This window comes from Engystomops pustulosus, chromosome 9 (genome assembly GCF_040894005.1).
Source record: "Engystomops pustulosus chromosome 9, aEngPut4.maternal, whole genome shotgun sequence".
Classification (NCBI taxonomy): domain Eukaryota; kingdom Metazoa; phylum Chordata; class Amphibia; order Anura; family Leptodactylidae; genus Engystomops; species Engystomops pustulosus.
Window position 1 is genome coordinate 46,600,169 of NC_092419.1, and position 21,611 is coordinate 46,621,779.

Here is a 21,611-nt window from a genome sequence, read left to right on the forward strand (position 1 = left end):
CCTGCTTCTATAAGACGTGTTATCCATGCATATAGTAGTATATATGGCAGTATACTTATACACAACAAAATATTCATATACTATATAAATAAGGGAAAAAACTTTACAGGGCTGATGCCAAGTGGTCCATAGTTGGGAAAAATTCCTTCCCGACCCAAAGTATGACTCAGAATAACTCCCTGGATCAATATTACAGGAAATATTAATCAAAATCAATGTTATCCATGGCCTCCTTCCTTCTAAAATCAACTTTTAAGATTATGCTGCAGCTTCACAGGCTGTTACACTGTGCAAGAGCAATTATCCCCTCCCACTGAACCTTTCTATGGTAATGAGCCTGTGGGGCAACCCTAGCCCCTCTGTGATCTGGCTTTACAGGCTGTTATATTGTCTCACCCTGTGTCCTCACCTCTTTGTGTGCAATTCTGAGAAAGCAGGGGGAGGGTGAGACAGTGTGACAGCCTGAAAAGTCAGATCACAAAGGGGCTAGAGTAGCACCATAAACTCATTTGCATAAGTTGATTTTAGAAGGAGGAAGGTTTATGGTTTATGATACTTGATTTTCATTTAATAAAATGTTTTCTTGCTGATGATATTTTGTAGGAATTTGATAGAGATAACAATCCAAGTTGCCCTCAGGGTGTATGGATAATCCAGAGAAAATAGTATATGCTTGCTAATATATGCTTTTAATATTCATAGACCACTGTCAGAGACACAACACGGATGTCATTGTATATTTTTTGAGTCTCAAAGTTAAAAGCCATGTTTTAAAGGTACAGCATATATCCCCTTCAGGTAAATATCCTCACTTATGGGTCTGCACGGTAACAGCCATTGCATACAATGGTGTTGACATGTTAGAATCTTGTAGTTAAAAAAAATAACTAATTATAATAATAATGCAATACCGAATTGTTATATTCTGTAGAGATTTGGGTGGCGCCTCATGTACTTAATAAGCAATCAGGCATCATAAAACCTTAACTGATGATAAATATGTTCCTAATATAGAGTGTTTTTGCCCTCAGATGACATACGCTTCATGCCAAGCCTGGAAGTTCTCATCATCCTAAAGACTTGGTGCAAATGTACTTTTACCTCCCCCTTCAATTAAGAAGAGCCTCCTTAAGAATACACGAGAGTTCTGGTTTGATTTTTACATGTATTCTGTAATACATTCCAAGGCTAGTTCATTTTCAGGCATGAACAAACATGCCAACAAAACTCAGCGGTGAGATCTAACCTTCCTGCTTTCTGCATTCCTCCAAAAAAATACCAAGTTTGAAAGTTAGAGGGAGAGTGAAACTGCTGGCTTTCCTTTATGACCTGTGATGTCAAGCAGTCGGGATTACAGCCTCCAATTGTAGGCCAATAATTATTCCTCAGCTATTGCTTATGTGTTCTGTATAGCGTTACACAACTGATTAACGTGTCTATCTGTTATTCCAACAATACATCATGTCTGGTTACATTTTGCAGATGCACTTTTTCCATGAAACACTTAAGGTTGTAACTTCCTCTCCCATCCAGCATGGATAGATACTTTTTTAAGTGACTTCCTTCTGCACTCACTTTTGATCCAGATAAGTCCTAATGTGCTGATCACAAATATTTTTGTGTTTGTTATTGCTCAAATATTGTTATTGAGGGTCTTGAAACTGTACACAGTCTCATGTCTGCAGGCAGCTTGTTATAGACTAAAAGGAGCTGGGCAGTTAGCACACAATGTACAATCTGCAGGAATTTTATAGAGCAGGAGGAGCTGAGCAGATTGTACATAGTGTCATATCTGCATGCAGCATGTTATAGAGCAGGAGAAGCTCTGCAGATTGTATAAAATCTCCTCTCTGCTGGCAGTATGTTATAAAGCAGGAGGAGCTGGGAAGATTGTACATAGCCTTCTATCTGCATGCAGCATGTTATTGAGCAGGATGAGTTAAGCAAATTCTTCATAGTCTCCTATCTACAAGCAGTAAGTTATATAGCAGAAGGAGCTGAATAGAATGTACATAGTGCCCAATCTGATGGCAGCATGAAATAGAGCAGGATGAGCTGAGCAGATTGTTCATAGTCTCCTATCTGCATGCAACATCTAATAGTGCAGGATAAGTTAAGAAATTCTACATAGTGTCATTTGTACAGGCAGCATGTTATATAGCAGGAGGAGCATAGCAGAATGTACATAGTGTCCTATCTGAATGCAACAGGAGCAGGAAGTCCTGAGCTCATTTATATATAGTTTTGTAGAAAAAAAATTGAGAATATCTTCATCTATTCATTTTTATATTCATTCTCTGTGCATTCTGTTCATATTCCATTTCTAATTCTCATACAGAGAAGACTATCCAACCTGGTGGCGCTTTCAAAAGAGCACATGCTTTCCTCCAAAATAGCCCCACTTTATATGGCTGGACTATACTTTAAATTCCTTGTAATCTAAAATATAGAGAAAATATAGGCAAAACTAGGCCCATAAAAGAGAATGTACATGCACACATGCAAAATATTACATGTATAATATAAGCCTCTGTATGATATAATGTCATACTCTTTATTTGAATGTATTTTGTAACTAATACACATATATTATATTCCTTATGCTTTCCGTGATTTTTACAAAGATTAACCAATAATACCTAAGATTAACTATTATTATATACAAATTATCAAAATTCCAGATGATCTGATAGCAGATTCCACTTTCAGAGAATGGATGTGCTAATGAAAAGCGCTGTTCAGATTTTCATGCTGGGGCAAGTAACAGGGAAATCTCTTGATGACAATAAATATATATGTATAAATGCTACTATGTCGTAACGAAAAAGAAATACAATCAAGAGTACGCTCAATTTAATCCCAAACTCAGCTGAGCAACCATAGGAGCATGTCCCACTGTGTCAGGGTCCACATGGTCAGCTGTATAAACAAGTACTCCCTCTGCTGGATCCTGTGATAGAATGACACCGGCCCGTGCAGATGCTGACTCTCCTGTACTGACCAAGAGGCCTCCCAAAACCTTGGAATCACAAAGCACCAAAACATTTTGGATAGCGGATGAATTACCCTAATATATATATAGTACTCATTTTTAAACTTTTTGGATGTACTGAAGTGATTACAGGAAGTTTTTGCACACTAGATATAAAGGATAGATGCTTTCATTTTATAGAGAAAAGAGAGTTAAGCAAGAACTGCATTGCAGATCCCTGGTTAAAGACTGATCAGTCAGATTGAAGGCAAACATGCCCAATCCTCATTCCCTCCAATAGAAAATGTTAACAGTCAGAAGTGTACAGAGAATCCGACTTCGGCCCAGTTCACACCTATTTTCAGATCTTCTTTATTATCCTCCATTAAAGAGGACCTGTCAACCCCAAAAAGACCCCCAACAAATATTCCCCCCCACAATCCTCTTCCCAGCCCCTTTCTATATATAAAAATTTATGTTGGGAAAGTTGGTTGTAATAGATCCAACCAAATAAGAGGTTGGATCCTCGTATCCTGTGCGCTGGTCATGCCGCGCTTATTATCAGCTTCAGCCGAATATATTTAACATTCGGCCAGTGCTGTGAATAAGCACGGCGCGGGTGGGGTCAGTGCGGCCGAATCGCAGAGAGAGGGGGCAGCTATTGCGTAATATATGCGCTGCTGACAGCTATTCTCACAGGTCTCCGCTGACAGGGGCGTGGTGGGGGAGTGTCAGACGGCCCCCTCATGAATAAGTGCCAGCGCAACCTCTTATTTGGTAAGAGGCCGGATCTATTACAACGTTTCCCAACATAAATTTTTTTAAAAAATGGGATATATAGAAAGGGGCTGGGGAGAGGTTTATGGAGAGCATATTTGGTGGGGATCTTTTTGGGGCTGACAGGTCCTTTTTAATAACAGAAGACTAACAGATCCATTCAAATGTCCATTGATTTCAAAAGACTTTCAATTGCTTCCGTTAGGGTCTGTTTACATCACTCCAGTTAGTGCTTCCATTACTTTAATAGAAATTTGTAGAAGAAATTTTACAGAAGAAGCTGTATCAATATTTTTTTCTGCCTCAAATTACGAGGCCTTACGGAAGCCACTAAAAGTCCAACAAAATCAATGGTCATTTTAACTGATTTGTTAAACTTCTGCTATTATTGTTTTAGTGACAAAAGGTAATAATGGAGAATTGACATTACAGTTAAATCATTATTACCATTAATCTCAGGCGGTGGAGAGGTGACGTTTCCCTACACAGTCTGAAGCTGTCAAGATTAATTGGGGTATTGAGTAGCCTACCCAATTTATCTATAACATTGTAATAGGAATGGCAGAGGAACACTATATCAGAGAGTTGTAAGAAACAAGTTGTAAGGGATGATATTTTTTAGAAAATACAATTATGTCAGGAGGATTAACAGCCCCACTCTAAAACTTAGTTGCTTAAGTGTTCCCATTTTCCTGGAAATATTCATCATTTCTAATTTAGCAGAACTTCCTTTGCGGATTGCTAGTGATTGTCCGAGTTGTATTACACATAAAGCTTGGGGAATAATTTGGAATCTCGGCCTGGATCTCAATTCATCAAATCCCTTGTTTTCCTCCACTTTTGGCAGTTATCAAAGAGAACATTGGAAGACACTGGTGCTCTGCTTAACTGTTCATGCTCAAGTAACCCAAATCAGGATATATACTGCCTGGGGGAGCAAAATGGTTAATTGTATATTTCCCAGTACGTTTCTCTGAGGTGAAGTAAAAGGCTCAGGTTAATATTTCAGGAAATGATTCCCTGCATCAGTGATTTTGTATCCTGATCAAGGAGATGTAACCTAGACAGGAGGGTACATTGTGCATTGGCATACCATGAAATAAGCCCATATTTCCAGAAATACTATACTTGCATCAATGCTACAATGCAACCATACCCTAAATACTGTTTATTATTCCATAGAACTCATATACTTTATAAAAAATATGTAGAAGAAACCAACCTGGCATGTAAGTTATTGCTTTAAATAAGTCTTTAAAATGAGTCTCAAAAATGTACATTTAGCTTTGGATGTACATTTCGAGCAAATTACCCCACTTTGAAGTCTAAATTTCAAATTTCTAATGATCCATTTCTTCTCTTCTTGGATTTAAGGTGGACAAACATTACAGACTTGATAATATATGACACTTGAATGCTTTGCTGCAGTGTTGCAAACATAGTGGATGCTAGATGCAGTTACATCATATTTTATACAGTACAGACCAAAAGTTTGTACACGCCTTCTCATTCAAAGAGTTTTTGTGTATGTTTATGTATGTTCTCTATAGAAATTGTAGATTCACACGAAAGATATCAAAACTATGAGTTAACACATGTGGAATTATATACTTAAAAACAGTGTGAAACAAATGAAACTATGTCTTATATTCTTGGTCCTTCAAAGTAGCCACCTTTTGCTTTGCACACTCTTGGCTTCTCTTGATGAGCTTCAAGAGGTAGTCACCAGAAAAGGCTTTCACTTAACAGGTGCCCTTTCAGTTTTAATAAGTGGGATTTCTTGCCTTATCGCAGGATAACAGCAGCTCAGATTAGATACCAGGTCAATGCCATACCAAGTTCTAGAATCAGACATCTCTACTTCTCAACTGTTAAGAGGAGACTGTGTGCAGCAGCCTTCATGGTAAAATAGCTGCTAGAAAACCACTGATAAGAACAGGAAACAAGCAGAAAAGACTTTGGATTAAAGAACACAAGGAATGGACATAAGACCAGTGGAAATCTGTGCTTTGGTCTGATGAGTCCAAATTTGAGATCTTTGCTTCCAACCACCAAGTATTTATACAACACAGAAAAGGTGAACGAATTGACTCTACACGCCAGGAGGAAGCATGGAAGCATGTTGGAGGAGGTGCGATGGTGTGGAGGGGCTTTGCTGGTGACACTGTTAGGGATTGATTCAAAATTGAAGGTATATATAACCAACATGGTTACCACAGCATCTTGCAGCGGCATGCTATTCCATCTGGTTTTTCTTTCTTGTTGTTGGACAATCATTTAATGACCCCAAACACACCTCCAGGGTGTGACCAATAAGAAGACTGATGGGTGCTATGCCAGATTACCTGGCCTCCACAGTCACCAGACCTGAACCCAATCGAGATGGCTTGGGGAGAGCTGGACCGCGGAGTGAAGGCTAAAGGGCCAACAAGTGCTAAGCATTTCTAGGAACTCCTTCAAGATTGTTGGAAGACCATTTCAGGATTCTTGAAGCTCATCAAGAGAATGCCGAGAGTGTGCAAAGCCTCCAGTGTGAATCTACAATTTTTATAGTCATGAAAATACAGAAATCTCTTTGAATAAGAAGGTGTGTCCAAACTTTTGGTCTGTACTGTACATATGTGGTTTCATCTCTGAAAAGATCACTTTCAATACATATCGGGTTGTCATAAAAAACAAACGTTTTCAGTGTGGACTAGATCTCACAGTCAGTAGGCATATGCAAAGAAGGTGACTTCAAATTTAAAGGCATATTCAAGGACTGATTTTCTGATATTGATTGCCTTAACGTGATCAATAAAAAATATTTCTTTTTTTAGTGAATGCCAGCATTGCATAAAAAAATATTTGTTAAATATGACTAAAGTATTATTTCATCAGGTATAAAACATTTGTGTGAAAACATTCCTGTGATGTAAACATATTTTGCATTTTCCTCCGCTGTAAAGAAGGTAACGTGAGGGCACTTGAAGAGGGATTAGAAATTCTGTGTTTGCATTGGTGAATGAGTTGATGTGTAATGGAATGAATGAGTGAACACATGAATCAGACATAACATGAGAACACCTGAACACATCAAGAGGTGTGAGCAATGGCAGCACATTGAAGTCAATAGATATCCATGATGGAGGAGACAAGTTCTACTTTTGAATCTCTTAGTCCACTGAACTCTGAAGACCAAAAAGTCCTTGGATTTTGATCAATAAAAGTTATATTGGTGACATGCTGTATTCACTTTAGTTTGCTATGTATAAGAAAAGTGACCGGTATTCTGGTTTGTCATTTATGTTTTTCTAAATGGATCAATTAAAAAATAAATGAAACAATACTCATCTCATTGACCCGCCACCACCTCTCTATGACCTTGTCCTACCCAAATCTCTGACTCCAGCAGTGACCCACCGCTCACCCACCCGCCAATAAGAAGCTGAGCACCCTTTACTGTCCATCAAGAGGGAACAGGAAGTAGAGACTGATGGACACATGGAAAGCATCATTGGGGTAACTATTGCTTCTTTTGATTGTTTGACTATTATTTTGATTCCATCCCTGCTAGACAACCCGCATAATGGAGCTGATAAGTCTGAGGCTACATTCACATCCCTTAGCATACCAATAGACCCATAGTTTTTGCCATAGACACGTAGTCTTAGGGTGGGCCGATGCTGGCGATGTTACCAATGTCTAACTGGGCTGCTGCCACTGTTTTCTCTTCCTCCCAGTTTCAGGGGGGGCACTGAGTGACATATCCCATTGTATTAGCATACAGTGGGATTCCTCTGTGCCCTAGGTTTTTAAGGACATGTTGGGAATCTGTCCAACAACATACAACAAAATCAAGGTGTGAATCCAGCCGGGTAACACAATCATGTGACACATCAAGGAATTAGGACAAGCTACTGACATAATTTAACAGCCCTCTTATTTATGTAGATCTGCAAAAATGGTTGATGACATACAGACTGTCTTTGCAGATATCTGTAGTTTGCAGCAAGGGAGAAAGCATCTCTGTGTTCAGATGGCCTGAAGCTCTCTGAGAGTTAAACTAATGCAGAACATAGAAAACAAACAAAGATGGCAGTCCTGAAAAGAAAGGACTGAAAAGAACAGGTTGACTGTAAGTAGCTGGGTGGTAACGTGGCGGTTCTCTGCTCTGTATAGAGCAGTGATGGCCAACCTTTTAGTGGCCGAGTGCCCAAACTGCAACCCCAAACCTGCCTTATTTATGGTGAGGTGCCAACCAAAAATGAAAGCACTAACCTATTACTCCCTGTTCTTCAACAACTTTTGGTCATATTGGCCTCCTGAGGACAAGATGGAAAATTTGCATAATTTTAGCTTCTTTCCAGTGTCCCTCTGTACACAGCAGAAGGTCCTCCAAAGATAATTCGCTTTAATATATGACTGAAAGCAGCATCTTTTAATTTGCTTGGAACTGCAGGAAGATTCTTTGAGTCCTGTCTAGTGTGCTGGGGCGATGGCCGGGTGCCCACAGAAAGGGCTCCGAGTGCCGCCTTTGGAACCCGTGCCATAGGTTCGCCACCACTAGAGGATAAAGTAAATGAACGAACATCAGAGAGAAACAATAAAGCAGCACCCGCCAAAAACATCTTTATTCAAATACAGCCATGTAATAGAGAGGTTAAAAGCTGGACACCAGCAAGCGATGATGGGTTAGCTTGACAAAGGCAGGGAGTGAGCGAAACGGCCCATAGCTGCTTACTGGTGTCCGGCTTTTAACCACTCTTCTACATACCTGTATTTGATTAAAGTAGACGTTTTTGATGAGTGCTGCTTCCTCGCTTCTCTCTTGATATGCAAGAATTAAACTATATTAGTGCACACTTAGACAAGACAGTCTAAAGCTCCTTTCACACAACGTGTGAAGGACCAATATCCACACAGTTTGCGGCGGGATATTGATCCCCATAGAAGCCTATGATGGTACGATAAGTGTGACACTGTATCATACTAACCACAGGTAAAAGATAAAGCATGCTCTGTCTTTACAGCTGGGAGGCATGGATTTCTATGTAGAGGTGAGTAGTGCTCACCCCTCTGCCGGTTCTCGGGCGTAGCACATGTTTGTGTTAAAGTAGCCATAGGCTGAATCTTGGCTGTGCAAACTTAATGTTTTCTTCTGTTTATCAAGGCCAATTTGCATCAGTTTGGCATCCATTTTCTCAAATACTCATAAACTATAGTCTATAAGTGACTTGTTAAAAAACTGTTCTGACTAGGCCTTGTTCTACTTTTTAATAGATCATTTGTTGCATAGTCTGGGAAAATAATGACCATGGGTGCTGATCCATTAAAAGTATTGCATTGAGTGCAGTATTGTACCATGTGATTGTCACTGTTGTGTGTGTCTGCCCTTATACTGCTTATATCATGGTGATTGATGATGATGATAAACCTGTCACACTATTAGATAGTCTAGTCTAACGCTGTACCTCTGAAGTGTCTCAAACTCTTCAGAGGCCAAAGTTCTCTCACCAGATATATAACAGTGGCAGGTCCTGTAAAGTCAAGGTACCTACAGCCAGGTTTCTCTCAAGCAAGCACGAAATAACCAAATCTATGACAAAGCACAGTGGGGGTCATTTACTAAGGGCCCGATTCGCGTTTTCCCGACGTGTTACCCGAATATTTCCGTTTTGCGCCGATTGTACCTGAATTGCCCCGGGTTTTTGGCGCACGCGATCGGAATTTGGCGCATTGGCGCCGGCATGCGCGCGACAGAAATCGGGGGGCGTGGCCGAACGAAAACCCGACGTATTCGGAAAAACCGCCGCATTTAAAAAAAAAATTGTGTCGCGAAAATTTCACTCACCTTCATCCTGGGTAGGCCGGTGTATTTCGAGGCATTCCAGCGGACTTCAGCGCAGCAGCGCCACCTGGTGGACGGCGGAGGAACTGCATTGATGAATCCCGGCCGGACCCGAATCCAGCGCAGAGAATGCGCCGCTGGATCGCGAACGGACCAGGTAAGTAAATGTGCCCCAGTATGTCTTTCTTTTGTGTTGATCCATTTCCCTTCACTTGTGCTGAGCTTTTCTGCAGAAATGAATGCAAGCTACAAGTGAGAGCAGCTTGTATATGCAGATAGCAGTTTCATTACCCATATAAAGAGCATTGTGATCTTCCTGTCAAGATGGTGAACTTTTACATGGAATTTTTTTTTAGCATTTTATATTGGATTTTAAGAATATCAATGACATGTCCAAGGGATAGGTCATCTACATGTCCCAATCATCGACTACTCCCAGCTCCCTTATCCGTGGAGTAATAGGGCAGGTACAGGGAGCTCAGATCCCATTTAGAGGGAACCTGTCAGCAGAAATTGACCTAATAAGCCACTACAAGTATGTTATCAAGAAGTTTAAAACCTTGCAGATCATGTTTCTTGCATGTACGTCCTCATAGACGGCAATAGCGGCACGGCGGGGATCCGGGCCACACACTGCAAAAAGATAGAGCATGCTCTATCTTTCGGCGGATGTGCGGCCGTGTGGCGCTATTTCCTATGGAGGGAGGAGGGTCCAGCTCCTCCTCACCTCCAGCACGGCGGGCATACCGCGTGTGAAAGTACCTTAATGGATGATCCTGCATCCAGAAACATCACTAACCAGATCTTCTGCAGTCTGATGCATGATGTCAATCACAGAAGAGAGGGTGTTCAGAGCTCCCCACCTTGACTTCAGCGTTAAAATCTCTGCCTCCCTAACTTTATACAACCAATTTACATCTTACTTCAAAGTTGATTTTCAGGTACATACCATCACACTGTACCATGAAAGAAATAAAAACTAAAAGGTGTTATATTGTTTAATGGTATACTGGTAGTGGTTTATTAGACCACTTGCTGACAGGTTCCCTTTAAATGAAAAGTGAAAAGCTGCAGAGCACTTGTGGTCCACTATACAGAGAACTAAGCCATTCTTCCATCTTCAGTTTTCTGTGCTCCATCTAGTGTCAAGGTAGCTGGAACCAGTTGGGAGTGAGAGACCCATGACGATCTGATGCTGATGAGCAATCCTATAAATGCCATCAATATATTGGAAAATGGAAAAGCCGTGTTTAGGAACTGTGTGGAGGATTAGACTATAACTTCTGATCTGACTCCTACAATACAATTTGAGAGAGCATTGCTAAGCTCAATAACTGATTTGGCAGGCTCTGTGTAGCGCTGCGTAATCTGTATACGCTATATAAATAAATGAATTATTATAATAATTATTATCAATGGGGCACATTTACTAAGGCCCTTGCGCCGGTTTACTGCCAGACTTTGCATGTTCTTTTAGGCGCAAACTGCTTGCATAAATATTTAAGAAGTGTCACCATCACATTTGTATAAGACACAACCATTTTGTGGTGTAGCTGCACTATTCTTTATTCAACACAAATTTCTGCACTGAAGGGGGCGTTCCAGTGCTCAGTCGGACCGCATGCCACATTTGTCATGCAAAGTCTGACAGAATTGTGTTGCATGTTCCATGTTTAAGGTGCACCAAATAAAGTGTGCACTCTGTCGAAGCAGTGCAGGGGAGCGCCATATTCATGAAGACTGTGGCGCCCCCTGCACAGGCAAACTGCACATAGTGCAGTGTGCTCTGTTCTTGGTAAATGTGCCCCAATATATCAAACATTGGACTTATTAGGCAAAAAACTGCACTAATATACATGAAATACAATTATGTGACCCATGTTATTTCAATTCTTCAGCCAGCGGCAGCAAAAGTCAGAGTTCAATTTAGATACAAATAAATATACTTATTAGTTAAATACAATGTAATATAACATGTCTATTTTATAAATGTAAAATTCCCTAAAATAAAATGTATCCACGTACTTTGCACACTTTTGTATACATAAATCATGTATAGAGCTGCAGGACAAATGTTATCCCACCTGCCTTGTCATAATTTGTCTTTAAGCTAAATTCTCTTTTTTTTGGTGAAATATTCTGAGCTTTGATTTCCAGTCCTGGTTATATGGCCAACTCAATAGATTTTTATACTACATGACCAACCATAGACATTCTAAATGGGAAAAGAATTCAATATCCCGCATATAAAACATATGCTAACCTCAGCGGATTTGAGTGACCTACTTCTATGTAAACAAGTCAGCAATATTCATTTTATAAAAAGGAGTAGATTCACGTTGTGAAGCTCAGGTTTATTAATAAAGGCTACGTCATGGAGAACTGTGGGAAATGATCACTTGTATAAAGGGTGAATTCCTCTGGAATTTGTAAGATAGCAGTTTTCTTGTCCTATTTTTGAAACTATGGTGATTCGGATAGTCACGCCTGCAGTGCTGCCTTGTACCATGCAACTTACTAATGCCTGGAATCTAGAAATGGGAAAAAGCAGAACCTGTCAGAAGTCTCATGGTGGAAAATCTGAAAACGTACTCTTAACTGAATCAGCATCAGAAATTGATGTATATTAACATGAAAACTTTCTTAAAATACTTAAGTTTTCAGAAATACTTTTAGTAAACTTTTTAGTATACTTTTATGGTACTTTTAGTAATTATGCAGAACTTAGACATGAAAAGAAACTTCTCCCATAGTAAGGTGTAGGCAGCACATATCTAAGGAGACTACTAGGATCTTACTTTTTCTTAATCCAAGTGACAACTCAAGTTAAAATTTGTGGATTTGTACTATAAATGTGCTTTCTAGAGAAAGGTGGATGCTGTGTCCACACAACAGCTGCTTTAGGGTTGCGTTCACACACTGCGTTTAAATTGCATTTAGAAACAAAATTCAAGGATAAACATAATAGAAGGAGTTTCTTCCTATTGCATATGCGTTTTGCAATCAGGAACGAACAACACATATTTTGGCCGTAAACAATGTAAGACACATGTTCCTTTTTCCCGGTCACAAGCATTTAGTGTTAAACGCATAAGTGATAGAGATAAACTTGTCCCAAATGCATTTGAATTGTGTTTCTAAATGCAATTTAAATTTAACGTGTGAACACAGCCTTGCTGTACCCAAAATAACTAGTGAAACGATAATGATGGGCAGCCATCTTGTTTCAGGATTTATATAAACAGAAAATAGAAAACGGTACTGGCCACCTAAAAATAAAAGTTAGTTGATCGCTTACAATGACTTGTAAGACCTGGAATTAGTAGTTTCCGAATTGAGCAGCATATCTCCTATCCACAAAATAAGGAATAACATGCTTTATATCTAAGAAATAACCACTGTGACAGCCACCAACCACATAACCGGGTGTCCCATACCCCTTGATCTCCAACGTTTACTCCACTAACTTCCATGTACTTCCGGATCGAAACACAGTGCAGCCAAAACCAGGAAGTCCAGATCATATAAGGGGAACTTGTGATCCCCTATTCTGCTGTTTGCAGTGGTTCCAACAGCCTAAACCCCCCATGATCATAAAGGATAAATATTGGTAATGGAATCACCACTTTAATGGGCATATGCTTAGCTGAAGTGATCAGTATGGTCAGACCCCCAACTATCAGAATGTTATCCCCTATCAAGTGGTCATGGAAACCAAGGGCAACCCCTTTAATATAGTTAAAGGGGTATTCTCATCTGTGCATTCACATTCAGTTTGATTAATCTGCCATATATAAACATTTCTTCAATTGAATGTTATTAAAAAAAATGTTCCTGTGTGAAGATAATTTCTCAGAAATGTAGTGATATGATCTCTTAGAAACAAGACTGTGTCCCTGGATATGGCCACCTCTGCAGGAGGGATAGCACAAAGAAACAAAAGGTTTTTGTATATGAAATGTCCGAGAGTTACTGCATGTCCTACAGTCTTCCTATAGTAATGAACGCTGAATCCAGGAAGTCAGGCAGGACTCATTAGCGCATGTCTGGCCACTGCTGCCAAAATGTGAGGTGGTCGTAACCGAGGAAGCCATCGCGTTTCTAAGGGACAACATGACTACATTTATGAGAAATTATCTTCTTACAGGAACATTTTTTTTAATAACATCCAATTGAAGAAATGTTTACATATGGCAAATGAATTTAAGTAAATGTGAATGTCCAGATGGGAATATTCCTTTAACACTTTGGCTGTTAATATGCTGCTGATATATTAGTAAACTGCAAAAACTTAAAGAGGACCTATCACCTAGGACAGTGATGGCGAACCTTTTAGCGGCCGAGTGCCCAAACTGAAACCCAAAACCCCCCTTATTTATCGCGAGGTGCCAACCAAAAATGAAAGCAGTAACTTATTGCTCCCTGTTCGACAACTTTCAATCATATTGTCCTCCTGGGGACAGCAACACAGTAGAAAGATGGAAAATTTGCATCATTTTAGCTTTTTTCCAGTCTCCCTCTGTACACAGAGAATCTTGGGGCAGCAGGAGGTCCTCCAAAGATAATTTGGCCCTGTCCTATTCATTCTCCCTCTTCCTACAGACCCAAGTAGCGAAGTTAGTAACAAAATATGACTAAAAGCAGCATCTTTTAAGTTGCTTGGAACTGCAGGAAGAGTCCTGTCTGGTGTGCTGGGGCGATGGCCCGGGTGCCCACAGAGAGGGCTCTGAGTGCCGCCTCTGGCACCCGTGCCATAGGTTTGCCACCACTGACCTAGGAGATAACTTCCCTGTTTGAGCATTCATTCAAAAATAGCTGTTTCTCAGTCATAAGGACCACCCACTGGACTCCTAAGCCCTGAGTAAGGATTTCAATGAATAAAATACATGTTATAATAGAAATTTTCATACCAAATTTTGTATTAATCTGTCCAGCTTTAGAGGAAGGCCTGGCTTTCCTGGTTCTGTCTCAATTGTTTTTGTCTTTATTATATATTATCTAGTAATTCTGGGATGAATTTCCAATTTCCTGCCTGATGTTCTATGCAGCGACTATATTATCTTAGAATATGGCGTCTGCATTTTAATCCAATATTTAATAATACCTATTAAATTATTGTTAAAAATATATCAGGGACAACCAATCCAAGAACATATTATACGAAAATATTATATGTTACAAAAGTTTATAACTTTCATTAACTCATGGTCCTGGCCCAAGATTTATATAGTTAAAACAAATAGTTTTGTAAATTTCTTAGAACATTCATTTGGCAAACCATACTAGCACAAAATCCATGGCGGAATTATGAATGGGTGGAAGATTGAAGCTAAAATTGGGAAAAGGACAATTTGACTTGGAAATGTCTGGGGAAGTTTTTGCAAGGCGAAATGAATGGCCTCTGTTTCATGATATGAAAGTTTTCTACTCCCTGCATCCTTCCAGCATGTTACGACTGCTCCGGGATGCTTCCCTGTGGCATTTAGAGGCCTAACCTGCTCAGCAGTCCAACCTTTCAGCTGCTCTTACTGCAGTACCATAGAGGTAAAAGTCTCCTCCTACTGAAATCCACTTCCATAAACCTATTTCGCATTGGGATAGATAGGAAGTCCTTTGCCGGAGAAACACGGCACATAGTGTGGGTGCTCTCATGTGATGTTATCTACAGAAGACTATACAATATAATCCTGACAATTATGAATACTTGTAATGATAAGGCTGATCCCCGGCAGTCATGTGTATTCATACCTTATCTGGATATGCATCTCAAAGAACACTTTTGAAGTGAGAATCCATTAGAAACGCGGCTTAGTCTAGTACAGAACTACAGCTCCCAGCATGTCTTGGAGTAGTAGTTCAGAGAACTTAAAGCTCTCCTTACAGATACTTTGTTTCACAACATCTGGAGAGTCATTGGTTGCGGAATTGATGGGGAGGGAGAGGGATTTAGAACAAATTCATTCACTTCTATTATAGATACAAATATGTGGGGATCTGCCTGAAAACTAACCCATCTACAATATTATTTTATTATTCCACATCAATCTATGAAAAATGTATGAAATGTTTAACAAAATTAACTAAATCAGCAAACTTCTAACATTAAAGATTTTTGAGAATGTACAGAGATGTAAAAGGCAAAAAGTGCCCAGGACTATAAGTGAGATCTGTCAGTATGTGACCCTAAAAATCCTAACCTAGACAATGTAAAAGGTGAAGAAAGACACAGGCTGGTTACATTTTCTCCTAAAAAAATGACAGAAATAGCCCCCTGCTTCTTCCTTGTCATGGTGAGGTCACAATCCACTATTTTTGGGACAGAGGGGTTTGAGTTACAAGGTTTATAAATACAAGACAGTGGCTGCTGAGCCCTCCCTGCAACATGTGAGACATAGTCCATGCACTTCCATGCAAAAGAAGAGGGTACTTACCGCAGGTTCTGCATTCTGCACCCAGTGCACCAGCAGCAGCAGGACAGCGACACTGTGCAAATGCCCCAACCTCATTCTTCAAGCACCCCCTGTGATTTCTTAGCACCGGCTCCAAGTACAAGGCAGAGGCTGATGATGTGACATATTATGCTAAATGCCCAGGCAGAGGAGGAGATGCGGCAGGACACACAGAGCACGGGCCACCCCAAACCTGGGCTACTACTTCTGCCTCCTCCTGCACTCAACTGCTAAACTTTTTCCTACGAGGCGCACTACTTTCTCAGGAATCCCTCCGCGTCAGCATCTCTACCCCTAGGCTAAAGAAACCTGCTGCTCACTGATAGCTCTGGCCTCTCACTAAATTAATGGAGAGACTCCTTAGATTTTTTTTTCCCCCTCTGCTGATAGTGACCCCAGCCTCCTGCCACATCCCACCCCTTTCCCAACACCCACTCCCGCCCACTGTCTCCATACAGACACTAGAGGAGGGAGGGGGGACTTATTTTCTGCGGAGGGACCCGAACCTGTAATTGAAAACTAATATTTGTCCTTTACTGAACAATTAGAAACTTTCTGTGGAATAAATCTGGAGAGTCAGTACAATTACACAGCAGCACACATGCGACTCCATGCAACTTTATCCTTCCTTCTCTATAAGTGTTTAATATGTATATACATATATGATATATCAAACCTCAACCCTGCAATGCGCATAATGTATATACAGTTATTATCTATACAGTGACTGATAATTGTAGGAATATTCATAAATAGACGTCCTGTAGAAATATAATAGGTGCACTACAGGCTAATGTCATTCATTTTCATGAATCCAGGGGAGGTGAGTTTAGAGAGATTCCCCTCAGCCTTCCCCAAAATCCCCACTGTGACCGTGCTGCTGTGATTGACAGCCCAGACTCCACCCCCTTCCTCCATGCCTAACCTTAGGCTGCCTGTACAGTGTATGGAAGCGAGCCGTTCTCCAAGCTGAGGCAAGTAAGTCTAGGTAGGTTCTCGCAGCTCCCGTCACACAACTTCATTATCTAAACTCTGCTCTTATTCACACTGGATCGCGCTTATTTTAACCCCGTTTCTTTGTTGCAGTTCCCCCCCTTGGACACCCCCACTAGACTTACTTTTCTGAGCTCCGTGAAGAAGCTTTCAATGAGCCCCCGGGACAGACCACTGTAGCTACAGAAGAAAGCAGGGGGGGCTGGCTGCCAGTCAGTGACTACAAGGAGATGAGGGCACGGTGAGTGGCATTGCTGGGCATCCGCTGTGTATTTATAAGGGTCAGGGTGGTCTGATAACAGGTTGTGGGCGCCAGGTGTAATAATACTACCATGTATTTGCCTTGCAGACTTTGCCTGCTGCTGCTTCTTGCTGTCTGCTTTGCCGCGGACTCGGTGCAAGCGGTGAGTTCATTTACCACTGTCCTATCTTCCTATACGAGGCTTGTATGTAATGTATGTAATATAAACGCGTCATTCTTCTACTATCAGGGCACAACTGATGTGCAGAGTAATTTCCAATCTGTCCCCGGGATTGAAAGGGTTAATTTTATTTGATCATCCCCTAACATCTACCCTTACAGTCATGGGGGACACTTACCTTTCCATTAACATTGCTTCCTAAACCTTGCTATCATTTTTTTAGTTGATCATGTCTGATCAGAAATCAATAGCTTTGAAATCAGTGTGAGAAAATATGTGATGTCTATACTGAACTTATCTCTTTAGTTGCCATAAATTAAAAGAATTTAAAAAAGTCCTTTGCTTTGCAACACTTTTAAATCACTTTACTGTAATGGGAAAAGTGCAGGTACTGCATGTGATACACACATATGGAGGTAATATTTAGTTTTGCAACACATAATAGTAGTATAATATAATATTTAGATGATATTATGTTGTATTATTAATATTATGACGTAAAATTACAATATTTTGACGACTTACAAAAACATGTGATCTTCGGATGAAATCTCTACTTTTAATTACAATACACATGAAATGTTTCTTGTAACTCTGGTTCATTTGTCATTGATTTCATGGAGGAGGATAAATCATTGTAATTACTTCAGTTTTCTGATGTGTAAATGTAGCAGAATTATACGCAATGGCCGATTTGCGCCATTGTTTCCTAGACTTCACCTAGTGGACGGCAGGTTTATCCAATGAATCCAGATGCGCAAGAAGGATTTATGACGTGTGACCTTCCAAAATATCGCAAATGTAGGCACAAATACTCAACTAGTTTCTGCAAAATTTGCAACTTTTCCCGACATATGTCACATTTATCAAGCTGTTTAAGTCCTGATGATAAATCTGACGTGCAACAGAGGTCCTAAGGCGTTCTAAAAGCTGTCGCAAGACGCCCGCCTAATGATACATCCCCCATAGTATTTTTGTGCAGAATAAAGCAGAGCAGTTTGCTACTTCCTTATATTTATCTTTATCTGCTTTAGTTGCTACATGATGAAAGTTACACATGTAGCTAGATGGAAAAGGTTTGGTCGTTTTTAAACTTAATACATATTACCCAATTGTAAGAGTACTATCCATACAATAGCCAATATGATCTTAATTAATTATCAATTTATGGTATTAATATACATATAAATATATTCACTGATTGTCCCAATGAACACCAACCTGTAACTATGTACTTTTACTAAGGTCTTGTGGTGAACCCACTCACGTACAGATTACTTAGCTCTTTCATTCTCTCTCCTCCAGTTTAGTAGGTAGGATATTTGTGAGTATTTTTGTTGTCAGTGTTACCAGGCCCTAACAAAGATTGCTTCCAATAACATGCATTGTACTGCTGACAATATGACATCAAATGAAACTTTGGGATCCATCTTGTGGTTAACCTCAGGTGGTGCACTGGGTTCCCTGCCTCCACAACTCACAAGTTTGCTCAGGGGCTTCACCTACGTTAAGTAAATTTTTGAGACGTTATGAAATATCTTTTTTTGTTCTATAGTATTTTCTAATGTCTAAATAGTTACTCTCAATTGCAAAGGATCACAATCCAACAAGGTCCTTACCATATGAAAATGTGATTCATTCAGCAGGCAGTATGTTATAAAGCAGGAGGAGCTGAGCAAGTTGTACAAAGTTCCCTATAGCTAGACAGAATATTATAGAGCAGGAGGAGCTGAGCAAGTTGTACAAAGTGCCCTATAGCTAGACAGAATATTATAGAGCAGGAGGAACTGAGCAAGTTGTACAAAGTGCCCTATCGCTAGACAGAATATTATAGAGCAGGAGGAGCTGAGCAAGTTGTACAAAGTGCCCTATCGCTAGACAGAATATTATAGAGCAGGAGGAACTGAGCAAGTTGTACAAAGTGCCTTATCGCTAGACAGAATATTATAGAGCAGGAGGAGCTGAGCAGGTTGTACAAAGTGCCCTATCGCTAGACAGAATATTATAGAGCAGGAAGAGCTGAGCATATTAAACATAGCAACTTATCTACTAGCAGTATGTTATAACGCAGGAGGGGCTGAGCAGATTTGGTGCACCTTTAACATAGGGCTTGCAACAAACTTCTGTCGGACTTTGCAAGTTAAATCTGGCGCACGGTCAGTGCACCAGAACACCCCCTAATTTTGTCACATGATGCCTGTTGAAATGTTGTGCTCCACAATTATTGAGAGTTTTAGAATATTTTTAGGCAGTTTTCTGACATGTCCAAAAAGGGAGAGTGACCTTAGTAAAAGGGGTCATGGCTGTAGCCCAACTAATTGGAGGTGCAAAGTACTACTCACCTGTACTGCACCTGATTCATCATCCAGCATCAGACACAGGGTATAATCTGGCACAGCAGAGACCTTTCTGGCTCTACTCTGCACTGGTCTGAAGCCTGGTATAATAATACATCTTCCCCTGTGTCATATTTGCAGGCAGCGTGTTATAAGACTGCGTAGATTGTAAGTAATGTAATTGTAACATTTATCAATCAAACGCGGCTTTGCTCTGCATTGGTATATTAAGCTTGTTAAATCATTGTTAAATCTCCCCCACTGGCACCATGTTGCCATTTTATCTAAAATGTCTCAAAATAAGACAGATAGGGGGTAATTTAGCAATTTGTCGCAGGGTACAGCAGTTTAGAATTAGACAACACTAGTCTTTTGTCGTGCCAGATATATCACTGGAACGTGATAATTCTGGCACAGTGGGTGGGATTTATTAACGCACTTGCGCCACAATCCTGGTGGTTTTGCGCCGAAAACACTGTCTAAAATGCCTTTCACCACATTTATTAAGGCTTTTATAGACCATTTTATGGCACTTTTTCAACTTGCCTGACGAAAGGGGGCATGACCTTCAGAAAATGGGCCTTAAGATAAAGGGGCGTGGCTTATCGGAAATCATCCATGTGCGCAGCAAAAAAATTGTGTTTTCCTTTTATAGACTGGCGGAACCTGAGACACATTGTTAAATTCTCTTCCCCCCCCCCCCCCCCAGTGTACTGCACCAGGTTGATCCCTGTCTCTGAAGCTAAATGATAAACCCAGTGCAATATAAAACTGTCTAGTTGTACTTTGCATCTCCTATTAATTAAACCTGAAATCTGTGCAAAATTCAGGCTCATCAACATTACTTTTGACTTATTGCTATGAAGACTTTCTTAGGCTACATTCAGACTCCCGTTGCCTGCCGTACAGGGCAGCGCGCAGGGAGAGGAGGAGAAGGTGAGTGCTGCTCACCCCCGCCCCTCTCTGTAGGGATATATGGCGCACGGTGCCGTATGCCGTGATAAGATAGGACATCTTTTCACGGGCTACCGTTCCCATAGGGCGCCGTGCGCCCATTGCCGTCTATGGGGGACGTATATTGGCCGTATATACGTCGGCCGTATATAATTCCCCCCATACAGCCGTCTGAATGTAGCCTTAAACTGTTTTTTTTTTTTTTTGGTGTAAATTATGGCTGGATTCAGATAAATCTGCAGTGATTTCAATTATTTGCTAAAATTTGCAGATTTTCCACACCATAATTGTACTATCTATAGTGGTTTGTAGTTGATTGCTTTACTTTTAAATTAAAAAGTAAAACTAAGTACAGGGTGAGTTGTATTAGGGCACTGAAGTGAAGTCATCCAGGCTTGTAGAAACAATGTTAATGCCCTTTTCCTGGCAGTAAAAGTCAAGAATTAAATATACCAGTTATAAATATTATTCACAACAAGACACTTTTATTATTCCTGTGCAAGAAATTAAACGTGATGGTTTTTTATTCAACTTTCATGAAACCCTAATTAAATGGCGGGCATTTATTATTGGCTTTGCACCAGTTTTTTTGGAGGCTGCATCTTGTTTTATGCTATACCATGTGCACCTTTATTATTATAATGTTGTTGCCACAAACAAGCTCCTTTTCCGACACTTTTTTTTTGTTGCTGCTCAATTTAGGTGCAGGTCTTTAGCCCCATCACTTTTCCTGCACTTGTAGTTTCCTGACACTTTTTTTGCCATGATTTTTAGCACCTAATTAGACCAACAAAAAGTAAGTCTACCAACTTCTAAACCCCTTCATGAATGTGGTTTGAAATTTCTGGTGCTCAGAAAATTTCTGGTGCTCATTTGTTC

At 40.3% G+C, this 21,611-nt stretch overlaps 2 protein-coding genes across 6 annotated transcripts in view; one reads left to right on the forward strand and one right to left on the reverse strand.

Moving 5' to 3' along the window:
- Positions 1-16,391, reverse strand: part of COL4A5 (collagen type IV alpha 5 chain) — a 108,554-nt gene extending 92,163 nt beyond the window's left edge. The window contains exon 1 of the mRNA XM_072123987.1: positions 16,010-16,391. Within this exon, the coding sequence (XP_071980088.1) occupies positions 16,010-16,084 (75 nt within the window). The 5' untranslated portion in view covers positions 16,085-16,391. The remainder of the gene's footprint in view (positions 1-16,009) is intronic.
- Positions 1-21,611, forward strand: part of COL4A6 (collagen type IV alpha 6 chain) — a 188,711-nt gene that overhangs the window by 38,049 nt on the left and 129,051 nt on the right. For 2 of the 5 annotated variants that reach the window (XM_072123981.1, XM_072123985.1), the window contains exons 1-3: positions 16,866-17,015; positions 17,114-17,261; positions 17,370-17,424. In XM_072123981.1, coding sequence (XP_071980082.1) covers positions 17,251-17,261; positions 17,370-17,424 — 66 coding nt within the window. In that variant the 5' untranslated portion in view covers positions 16,866-17,015; positions 17,114-17,250. Of the gene's footprint in view, positions 1-16,858; positions 17,016-17,113; positions 17,262-17,369; positions 17,425-21,611 lie in introns of those variants that run through there. The other 3 variants (XM_072123983.1, XM_072123982.1, XM_072123984.1) reach the window with 3 other exon arrangements.